This window comes from Colobus angolensis, unplaced genomic scaffold (assembly GCF_000951035.1).
Source record: "Colobus angolensis palliatus isolate OR3802 unplaced genomic scaffold, Cang.pa_1.0 Scaffold100, whole genome shotgun sequence".
In the NCBI taxonomy this organism is placed as follows: Eukaryota; Metazoa; Chordata; class Mammalia; order Primates; family Cercopithecidae; genus Colobus; species Colobus angolensis.
This window is the reverse complement of record NW_012110920.1, coordinates 2,366,976-2,379,577: the sequence shown is the minus strand read 5'-3', so window position 1 is coordinate 2,379,577 and position 12,602 is coordinate 2,366,976. Positions and strand designations below refer to the sequence as shown.

Sequence of the window (12,602 nt, the reverse complement as noted above, 5' to 3'; positions counted from 1 at the left end):
TATTTAAATAGTCCTATGTATATTACAGAAATTGGGTTTTTAGTTGACCTTTCGATAAAGAAAGGTCAGGAGGGTCAGGAGTCTTCAATGAAGAATTCTGCTGAAAGTTTAGGAAATAAAAAAATACCAGTTGTACACAATGTATCCCAAAAAGCAGTGAATAATTCCCAACTCTATGAGGCCAGCGTGAAGAATAACTGAATCAGATAAATACATTACAAGAAAAGAAAAACACAGACCAATATATATAAATATATATTGTAAATATAAATGTAAAAGTTCTTAACACATGGAATCCCAAGATATATAGAAAGGAAAATACATCATAACCAAGGGGGTGTATCCCAGAAACACCATGGTAGGTTTTACATCTGAAAATTCATCAACTACCTAGAATAGAAGGAATTTCCGCAATCTAACACAGGCAACTACGAAACACAGCTAACACCACACTTAATGGTGAAAGGCTGAAGACTTTTGCCTAAAACAAATTGGGGACAAGACAAGGAAAAGGATGTTTACTCTCACTGCTTCTATTCATCACTGTATTGGAGGCTCTATTTATTTCAATAGAAGGCAAGAAAAAGAAAAAGACTCTATACTGAAAAAGAAAAAGTAAATCCACCTTTAATCACAGACATCATGATTGTTTATGTAGACAATCCTACTGAATCTATAAAAAAAAAAACTACTTGAACTAATTAGTGAGATGAGATTGTGGGATACAAAACCAATTTTATTTCTATATATTTAAACATTTATGAAAATATATATTCTTTAATTGACATAATTGTCATATTTGTGGGGTATAATGTGGTATTTAGATACATGTGTACAATGTATAGTGATCAAATTAGGGCAATTAGCATATCCATCACCTCAAACCTTTATCATTTCTTTGTGCTGTTAACATTCAAATTACTCTCTTCTAGCTATTTGAAAAAAATATAATTATTGTTTATTATAGTTATCCTACAGTGCAACAGAACACTAGAACTTCTATCTAGCTGCAACTCTATTCATTAACCAACCTCTCTGTATTCACTACTTCCCCCAGCCTTCCTAGCCTCCAGTCACCACTATTCCAGTCTCTACTTCTATGAGATAAACTTTCAAAAAACTTCATTTTTGTTTAAGTGGTGAAACTCCTTCACCCAGGCAGTTAAGGAGATTAAGTGCAAAAGGTCAAGCACTACTCAATCACCTAAATGGTTATAGTGGCAAATGTTTTTCTGAATTGTTCCTGAAATTTATCCATATGCTTTTTCTCATGAGATGGGGAGCATTTAGGAATAGTTTCTATAGCAGTTATTTTTCCCACTTTCTCTGCTTTACCCTAATAATCCAGTCTTCTCCTATGAAAGTTATATGCAGTGTGAAAAAAACACATTTTTTCTCATGTAATTTTGAGTAATATATTTTCAGAAGTAATATATAACATATTATTTTCAGTTAAGTGATTTGAAAGGTATCACTTTCAAATGTACAATATATAATTTTTAGTTAAGTGATTTGAAAGGTATCACCACACCATATCTCAAAGTAAAAAGTTCGGCAGGTTTACTCTCAATTCCATCCAACTGGACACCAAATCCTATGAAGTCTGTCTCTGAAATAGCTTCTACATGTGCCATCAACATTTTAAAGGCCATTATTCTAGTCTGCTTCTTCAAAAACAGAAATGTTATTATTTGATTCCAATTTAGGTACTATATATGTTATAGAAATTTGTATAGACAAACGTTTTTACTTTTAAATGAAGTCATGCTGCTTTAGAAACAAAAGCTGCTTCTCTTCTGTTTTATACAATATCAAATGCACTGATTATCAAAAACTTCATAATAAACTCATAAAGAAACCAAAGATTATTTAAGATACTGGGTAGATTACTTACTAAAATGCCTCAATTATTACCCTCCCTAATTACTAATGCCTCCTGTCAACGTGATTTTGCTGTTTCCACTGTCCAGAAGTGAAGTCTACTAAAGGCCTAGTGACTAACAGAATATAATGGACGTGATGTTGGGTCAGTTCTGAGTCTAAGCTTCAAGATAGTTCGTGTGCTTCATTCTTTCTTAGAATCCCACCCAGCCACCACTTGAACAAACCCAGGCTAGCCTTCTGGAGGATGACAGAACATGTGGAGTAAGACAAGCCATCCTGCCATGGCCCATCCTAGGCCGCCCAGCCCCTACCTGCTACCATAGATGCATAAATAAGCCTAGCTGAAGAATTAGCCAAATGAGCAACTTGAGTTATTTTGAATTATTCCTTAGTCTGCTTCTACAATATATACAATTGAGAAATACATGTTTTATTAGATTGTCAATAATTTTCTGCATTTTCTATTAACTTATATCCAATGGAATGGTATTCAAAAAAAAATAATAATGCCAACTGATTTCCATTGTTTGAGGGAGGGCAAATCCATATAAGTAAACGAATTTTAGTCTATTTTTTAAAAGTATTAATTTCAGGTGGGGCATAGTGGCTCATGCCTGTAATCCCAGCACTTGGGGAGGCCGAGGCGGGCGGATCACCTGAGGTTGGGAGTTCGAGACCAGCCTGACCAACATAGAGAAACCCCATCTCTACTAAAAATACAAAATTAGCTGGGTGTGATGGCTGCAATCCCAGCTACTTGGGAGGCTGAGGCAGGAGAATCGCTTGAACCCAGAAGGTGGAGGTTGTGGTGAGCCAAAATTGTGCCATTGCACTCCAGCCTGAGCAACAAGAGTGAATATTAATTTTCAAGTATGTGAAACTGTAACTATATTAAATTATAGGTATTAAAAATACATATCCACTGGGCCTGTACTTATTCGTATATAACATTCACTTGCACTAGAAACAACTAATATTTTTAAGTAGCTTTTTCCTAAAATCAATTAAAACTATCTTCCACAATCCTTCATTTGTCAGGTATGGAAGTATCAAGTTTTAAGGCATATACTATGCCAGGCTCTCTTCAAAATGTTGGGAATAGACTGGGCATGGTGACTCATGTTTGTAATCCTAGCACTTTGACAGACCGAGGCAGGCGGATCAGTTGAGGCCAGGAGTTCAAGACAAGCCTGGCCAACATGGCAAATCCCTGTCCCTACTAAAAAATAGAAAAATTAGCCAGGTATGATAGTGCACAGCTGTAATCCCAGCTACTCGGGAGGCTGAGGCACAAGAATCGCTTGAGCCTGGGAAGTGAAGGTTACAGTGAGCTGAGATGGCACCACTGCACTCCAGCATGGGTGACAGACTGAGACTCTTAAAAAAAAAAAAAAAAAAAAAATGGGGGAATATAGTGGAGAACAAGAAATTGCAGATGTCTGTGGTCTACTTTATATTCCACTAGATCTTCGTTAACACTGCTAAATTTCTAAGTAAAATCTTGTGAAATTTCAACTATTAAATGCATTTAAAGGTTGAATTACAATTTTAAGGCTAAAACACCTACTGCATTATCCTATGCAAGCACATGAAAATAAGTAATTATGAGCACTGATTAAGAAAAAAAGCCTCCTGGAATTACTTCCCAATTATTATGATATACAACACATTTAATTATCCCAAAAGCACACATAAATGATGTAGAATATATGTTAAAGAAAATATAATGATGTAACATGAGGGTTTACTGCTCACAATACTCAGGAGACTGTCTATAAATAATTTTCTTTCAGAGCTTAGGTGCTCAAACCCTTAAACATTTTAGAACATCCCCCAAAACTGCCATAATTCTTAACTGTAAGTCATTTCATTTTAAACATTCATCATTTTTGTAGTTTCTGTGGCTTCAGACCTAGCATACATTAAAAGAAATGACTGCTTTAAACTAGCTTTCTAACTGGATAGTTCTCAAGGGGAAAACATGAAGACATTATCTTGTAGCTCTAATAGCTCATTAGCATTGCAGCTAACCTGCTACACGTACAGAAAAGACAGAAAGGAGATTCCAAATAATGAAATAATTCACTAAAGTGAATGGGAGGGATGACAGAAATCAGACAGATAAACAAACCATCAGTTCTGATAGCAGTTCTTTAAAGGATTGGGACTGAGGAGGGGCAGAAATGTGGCATCAGTGAATCTGTAAGGTTCTAGATCTTAAATTCTATGTAGTGGACACAAAGCTAATTGTTTCATTAATCTAAATTTCTGTAGGCCTAAATTTAATAATTTAAAATAGACTCACCGATCGATTACAATTTCTTTCTGCCTTAGAAGTCCTTCTTTTATTTTCAACATTGATTCCCACTTACTGAAATCCTGATAGCCAGAAGGTGAATAACTTTGACGAGATGATCCAGTCAAAACCTGCACAAACATGTTTACACAATTAGTATACTAAAAGTATTTAAAAAAAATATTTATATACCATCTAATATGTTCCTAAAGATTTACATTAAAAGAGAATTTCCTCTTTGATTTTTTAATAATCTCAGAATTCACACTATGAACACAACATAACTTGGACAATTTCAAGGAAGTTCTAAAGGAAATGTACAAGTCTAATGAAGAATTAATGACAACAGAACGTTTATCCTGGCCAATTATAAAACTATATAAGATCTTGGCCAGGCGCCGGGGCTCACGTCTGTAATCCCAACACTTTGGGAGGCGGAGGCGGGTGGATCACGTGGTCAGGAGATAGAGACCATCCTGGCTAACACGGTGAAACCCCTTCTCTACTAAAAATACAAAAGTTAGCTGGGAGTGGTGGCGGGCACCTGTAGTCCCAGCTACTCGGTAGGCTGAGGCAGGAGAATGGCGTGAACCCGGGAGAGAGACCTTGCAGTGAGCCGAGATTGCACCACTGCACTCCAGCCTGGGCGACACAGCAAGACTCTGTCTAAACAAACAAACAAAAAAACAAAACAAAACCATATAAGATCTTATTCCCATTACCTGGTGGAAGTGGAAGTTTTCCGGAAATGAGATTAATCATTAAGGGAGTAATACAATGAAGGATTGTGCCATGGCTTAACTAGACAAACATTAGCAGGAGACTTTACACAAGAAAACAAAAGCAGTATCTGTAGTATTCAGACTTCAAGCTGACATGCATCACATCATCATTTATTTACATTAAAATTTCAAAATCACAAATATTTTCACAAAGTAGTAAGACAACCAAATGCCTAGGCAGATAAAAAGGGGTCCTTGGAGAATCTCTGACCCACCCCACAGGTGTCCACATCAGATGCTTCTGTGCAGATGAGGAAACCTGCCCAGGGCTTGTGTGGGCATGCCCATAGTGGACTGGAGAACAACATGCGCACTGGGGGAAATGGGTGGAGCCACGGGGAATTCCTGCGTTATGCAGGGGAGGAGCCTGCTCTCTTCAGCTCACCTAGTGACCTGGAAATCAATCTGTGAGGTGGAGGGCCTGTTAGCAGGACTCTGTCTTGCTTTGATGATTGTTTGTTTGCTTGTTTGTTTTTTCCTTTTCATCAATAAATTCCAATCACCCTTCAAGGTGTCTGCATGCCTAATCCTCCCTGGTTGTGTGACAAGAACCTAACTTTTTTCTACAACAGTAGTAAGTATATCCATGTAAAATGGAAAATATAGAAAATATAACCATCTATTAAGTAGATAATTTGGATGAAATATATCACTTAGAAAAAAATGCTTAGAATGTAAGAAAGGTTTCAGATATTTAAATAAATCAACGGTAAAAACTAACATGGCAGATATCCTTATTATTTCTTCCATTGAAAAAGTAGCATTTAAAAAATATTGGTGTTATTAAGTTCTAATGTATTCCTTAAAAAGGTAAGTTCAAGTCCTAACCCCTTGTAACTTCAGAAAGTGATCTTATTTGGAAATAGGGTCTTTGCAGATGAGTCAAGCTAAGATGAGCTCCTTAAGATGAGGCCTAATTCAATGTTTGGTGTCCCTAAAGAAAGGGGAAATTTTGGACCTATGCACACAAGGAAGACTACGTGAAGAGACACAGAGACAATGCCACGTGAATGTGAAAGTAGAGATTGGAATGACACATCTACAAGACAAGGAAAGCCAAAGACCAAAAACTAGGAGAGAGGCATGGGACAGATTCTGCTCCACAGTCATCCAAAGGAACCAACTGCCAACACCTTGATTTCTAACTTCCAGCTTCCAGAACTATGAGACAATTTCTTGTGTAAGCTAGCTCATTTGTGATACTGTGTTATGTCGTCTCTAGGAACCTAGTATAACTGGTAAATCATATAGGAACACAAGTTCTTTGGCAAGCCAAAAGATGTTGCATAAACACCGCAAAGCAACTTCAAGAGAATTCAAAAGTGTGGTGATATTTTTATCCTTTACTTTCCAAAAATGCTATTAATAAGACCTTCAAAATAAACCACTAATTGCATGACATCAATCAGTCACAGATTAACTCTTTGAGATGACTGTCAAGTAATATTGGGATGGGATGTTTCATGTAGGAGACAGAATAGGATAAACAGACCAAGGATAGAGATTAGCTGGTAAGAAGGTACATACTTTGTCAGATGGGAAGATATTTCAAATGTGACACAGAGTGTTATAGTGCAGGTTAGACATCTGCCTCTAAATTTCATTCTTTCCCTTGCCTAATATACAATAAGGGCCGATATTCAGCCAGTCTGCATCAGTACAGATAATGTTAGTTGTCAGAATACTGAAGTAGTTTCACTGTGGTTGGTAATTAACTGTTGTTTACACCACTGTGCAGACTGTCTCTTTCACTGCCCAGGCCACTCTCCAGAACGCCCCATGATCCAACAAATAAAACAGTTGCTCCCCAGCACAACAAGGGACCTTCAGGGACCCGCTCCATCCATAAATAGGCGTCCTTTCTGATTAGCTAGTTCTTGTACAAGTCAGTCCTGCAAAATCTTCCCAATTAAATAAATAAACACTACCTACAACCTTATTTACAGTTAGTTGGCAGAGCTAAGATTCAAACCCAGGCAGCCCAACAAAGGAGCACCTGATCTTAAGCACCACATTGTTCCACTGCTTCTGCTATTGAGATAGGTTTGCAGCAGAACTGGCTTCACAAGATACAGGTCACAAGCCCCGGCTTCTAAAATAGGAAGGGGTAAAAAAGCTGGCCAAAACCTGCCAAAACCAAGATGGCCATCAAAGCGACCTCTGGTCATCTTTACTTCTCATTATATGCTAATCATAATACATTAGAATACTAAAGTAAACTCCCACCAATACCATAACATAGTTTACAAAGGCCATGGCAAAATCCTTAAGTCACCCTATATGGTCTGAAAGGTGAAGGAGAATGCTGGGAATTCCTTGCCACTTTCCTGGAAAATTCATGAATAATCCACCTCTTGTTTAGTATATGATCAAGAAAGAGTCATAAAAATAGCCAACCAGCAACCCGTGGGGCTGCTCTGCCTATGGCACAGCCACTCTTTCATTTCTTTTTTTTTTTTTTTGAAACGGAGTCTCACTCTTGTTGCCCAGGCTGGAGTGCAATGGCGCCATCTCCCCTCACAGCAACCTCTGCCTCCCGGGTTCAAGCAATTCTCCTGCCTCAGCCTCCTGAGTAGCTGGGATTACAGGCACGCAGCACCATGCCCAGCTAATTTTGTATTTTTAGTAGAGATAGGGGTTTCTCCATGTTGGTCAGGCTGGTCTTAAACTCCTGACCTCGGATGATCTGCCGATTCGGCCTCCAAAGTGCTGGGATTACAGGCATGAGCCACTGCGCCCGGGTCTACTTTCTTAATAAACTTGCTTTCCCTGTAGTGTCGGCTCGCTGTTGAATTCCTTCTTGCACAAAGCCAAGAACCCATGTGGCCTCCTAGGCTGAACCCGTTTTGGGGTTTTTCCTGTGGCACTATGGCCTAATTAGGTATTCCAAATTTCATCAGAAGGACTAGAAAACTGTTTTGAAAGTAATTGTTCTTAGACTGTGAGAAAAAATTTAACACTATAAACAATATTATTAACAGAAACTCTCTACTTAATGAAACTCCGATTACCTACTGAATACCAATTTAATGGGTAAGTCATTTGATAAAATCTCTTTTGTCAAACTGTGGCTCAAATAGGAAATTTATTAAAGCTAGTAAAAGCTAAACAAAAGAGCACTATCACTAATTCCAAAACTCAAAGAAGGATTTGGAAATGCTTAAAATGATGTGGTAAATTATTAAATGTGCTATAATTTATAATACTAATATTTCATTTACTTGGAGATTAAAAATAAACATTTTTTTTATTTACCTACTGGGTTATACATTATTTAAATCCTAGTAACAGTTGGCATGTACATTAGGTATTGGTTTATGTATATCATATTATTTTGTATATCATTAACATGCCTAACAAAAATCTTCTAAGCTAGATTAAGGACTTACGGTCTCCTCTTTCAAAGATCTAAAATAGGTAGATTCTCTATTTCCAATGACCACACATCAGCAGTGATCTATACCATATTATGTGAAGCTATGTTTCACCTTATATATCTTGTGTCTATTTCAGTAAGACAAGTACTTAGGCAACAGATGATGATCTTCTCAAGAAGACATTAAAACTACTTTACTCTTCACGAGTCCTCTGCTAAAAAAATTTTCCCGTGGCTGACAATTACCTTAAGAAGGTGGCTTTTCTTTCTTTTCTTTTCTTTCCTTTTTTTTTTTTTTTTTTTAAACATTTCTTGGCATCAAGAAAAAAGATTAAACAGAAGGAACAACTACGCATAAAGAGAAAGGGCAACTGACAACACTATTTGCTTTTATAGCACTTTGAACCATTGGCAGGATGGACTGCTAAAGTACTTGCCAAATACTTCCATAAATATACACAAAACAAAATATGAGAATGTATTATTCTGTGTTGTAACTCTCTTGATCTAAACCTTTTAGAAATAAACAAAAATTGAGCTCTGAAACTGGGAAAACAGGAATAAAGAAAAAGGATTCCTTTCCCTGTAATGAAGAAGATGCAGTATATTTAAAAATCACCAAACCAGCAGCAGTCTAGCTTATGATAGTCTTCCTTACTAAACTTACACCCTGATTCATAAAATAGTTAAAAGAGAGAACAAAACCTGACATCCTACCAAATGCTGCAGGTTGACTTAAAAGTAATTTTTTAAAGCCATGTGTATCTACCTGCTTCTAAACACGACAGTTACGGACACATTTTACCTTCTAAGGAGAATGGCTTTTATAATGAAGCCAGCATCTATACTATATTAAATGAAACTACAGAATGGAATTTGAAGTACCTAGCAAAATTCAAGAATAAAAAAATCATATTGTGAAGTCTCAAACAGCAAGGCAACTATACCTTTATGATTCTGCATTCTCTATAAACAACTGATACACTACTAAAGGCATACAGAACAGGAACAATTAATGAAAATGTATTTTCATTATAATTGACAGTTTAGTTAACAGTCTTGAGAGAGCTAAAAGAAAATCTGATAGAAATAACACAGAATCGTTTTGCACTAAATGTGGAAATGAATCAGGTATCTGTCCTGGAACCATTTATCTTTTAAAAGACCTAAACAAAGGTGGAATAGTGGTAAGAGAATTAGATGTGTTCAAATCGGTTCTTCCTCACATTTCCACATTACAATCCTACAGAGAAGTTATTCAAAAACTGTCAATTTAATGTGTCTGCAAATGTTAAAGGTTTTCTGCCTTTATAAGACAAAATTATCTTCTCTTAATTACACATTTGATGAGTGTTTTTATATGTATCACATAGGCTAACAACTTATAAAATCCAGGCGCGGTGGCTCATGTCTGTAACCCCAGCACTTTGGGAGGCTGAGGTGGGTGGATCACAAGGTCATGAGATCGAGACCATCCTGGCTAACACTGTGAAACCTCATCTGTACTAAAAATACAAAAGAAATTAGCTGGGCATTGTGGCAGGCATCTGTAGTCCCAGCCACTCAGGAGGCTGAGGCAGGAGAATCGCTTGAACTTGAACCCGGGAGGCAGAGCTTGCAGTGAGCCAAGATCACATCATTGCACTCCAGCCTCGGTGACAGAGTGAGACTCTTGTCTCAAAAAAAAAAAAAAAAAAATTCTTACTAATATCAATCATCTATTAAGTTTCAAGTATTATGCTCAAAAGCAGTGAGGGGAAAAAGCCCTTACCCTCTGACTGTGATGCCATAGCAACTTTGAGTATACATAAATATCTACTTTTAAAGTTCTAGAGAGCACTGTCTTAGCTTTGGCACCTTAATACATGATTGTGGAAAAGGAGGAAAGTCAAACGCAATTGCCTTAAAACCTTCACATTAAAAGTTATTGAAAATGAAGCCCAATATAAATGTTAATGTTTTCTTTTGTTTTATTATAGATCAGGAGCTACTGTGGCTTGCAAACTATGTTCTTGCACAATACTGGCTAACATGAAAAAATAGATGCAGAGTGACAGTATCACTCTTGGATATAATAAAATCCAGGCCAAAAAAATCCTTAAATAAAAATAAAGTTTTATAAAACTTTATAAGGTAAGAGAGAAAATTTACCACGAAGATAAAATAATCACAAATGTTTACACATTTAATAGTATATCTCATATGAGAAAAAAAACTATTAAGAATACATGGAGACATAAACAAACCCACAGTCATATTGCCAACTTTAGTACACCTCTAAGAGACCATGTAGAGCGGGCATCCAGTTCACTGTCTGTTTTTTCACAGTCTGCAAACTTAAACCTAAATTAATATTTTCAAATGGTTGAAAAAAATCAGAAGAAAAATATTTTGTGATACATATAAAAACCCTCAACAAACTAGGCATTGAAGGAACATACTTAAAAATAATAAGAGCCATCTATGAAGAAAACAAAATACAGTCAAGATCATACTGAATAGGCAAAAGTTGGAAGCATTCCCCTTGAAATCCAGAGCAAGACAAGGATGCTCTCTCGCACCACTTCTATTCAACATATTACTGGAAGTCATAGCCAAAGCAATCAGGCAAGAGAAAGAAATATAAGGCATACAAATAGGAAGAGAGAAGTCAAACTATTTCTATTTGCAGACTATATGATTCTATACCTAGAGAACTCCATAGTTTCTCAAAAGTTCTTTGATCTGATAAACTTCAGCAAACTCTCAGGATACAAAATCAGTGAACAAAAATCAGTAGCATTTGTACATGCCAACAACATCCAATTCAAGAACACAATCCCACTGACAATAGCCACAAAAAAAGAATAAAATACCTAAGCATACAACTAACTAGGGAAGTGAAAGAGCTCTGCAACAAGAATTACCAAACACTGCTGAAAGAAATGAGATGATTCCAAAAAAAAAAAACATGGAAAAACACCCCATGCTCATGGGTAAGAAAAATCAATATTGTTAAAATGTCCATACTGCCAAAAGCAATTCACAGTTTCAATGTTATTCCTATCAAACGACCAATGACATTCCTTACAGAATTAGAAAAAACTTTTAAAATTCATATGGATCCAAAAAACAGCCTGAAAAGCCTAGGCAATTCTAAGCAAAAAGAACAAAGTTGGAGGTATCACGTTATCCAACTTCAGACTATGCAACAAAGCTACAGTAACCAAAGCAGCATGGTACTGGTACAGAAACACATAGACCAATGAAACAAAATAGCTCAGAAATAATACCATTCACCTACAACCATCTGATTTTCATCAAGGTCAACAAAAACAAGTAAAAGAGAAAGGAAAGAACTCCCTGTTCAATAAACAATGCTGGAATAACTGGCTAGCCATACACAGAAGGCTGAAATTGCACCCCTTCCTTATACCATACACAAAAAATCAACTCAAGATGAATTAAAGACTTAAATATGAAACCTAAAACTATAAAAACCCTGGAGAATAACCTAGGAAATATCACTGTGGACATAGGCCTTGGCAAAGATTTCATGATGAAGACCCCAAAAGCAATCGCAACAAAACCAAGTTGACAAATGGGACCTAATTAAACAAAAGAGCTTCTGCACAGCAAAAGAAAATATCAACAGAATAAACAAACACCCTACAGAATGGGAGAAGATATTTGCAAACTATGCATCCAGTAAAGGTCTAATATCCACAATCTATAAGAAACTTAAACAAATTCACAAGCAAAAAACAACCCCATTAAAAAAGAAGGAAAAAGACATGCACAGACACATCTCAAAAGACGACATACACGTGGCCAACAAGCATATGAAAAAACACTCAACATCACTAATCATTAGAGAAATGCAAATCAAAACCATGAGATACGATCTCACACTAGTCAGAATGGTTGTTACTAAAAAGAAAAAAAATATCAGATGTTGGCAAGGTTGCAGAGAAAAGGGAACACTTAAACAGTGTTGGCAGGATAAATTAGTTCAGCTACCGTGAAAAGCAGTTTGATTATTTCCCAAATTCGCAAAGCAGAATTACCATTTGACGTGGCAATCCCATTACTGGGTATACACCCAAAAGAATATAAATCATTCTACCAGAGACACATGCACACACATGTTCATCGCAGCACTATCCACAATGGCAAAGACATGGAATCAACCTAAATGCCCATCAACAGCAGACTGGATAAAGAAAATGTGGTGCATATACACTATGGAATACTACACAGCCGTAAAAGAATAATATCATGTCCT

At 36.5% G+C, this 12,602-nt stretch overlaps 1 protein-coding gene across 1 annotated transcript in view; it reads right to left on the bottom strand.

Moving 5' to 3' along the window:
• The window catches only part of CEP85L (centrosomal protein 85kDa-like), a 200,250-nt gene that overhangs the window by 51,610 nt on the left and 136,038 nt on the right, over nt 1–12,602 (bottom strand). The window contains exon 5 of the mRNA XM_011937342.1: nt 4,190–4,311. Within this exon, the coding sequence (XP_011792732.1) occupies nt 4,190–4,311 (122 nt within the window). The remainder of the gene's footprint in view (nt 1–4,189; nt 4,312–12,602) is intronic.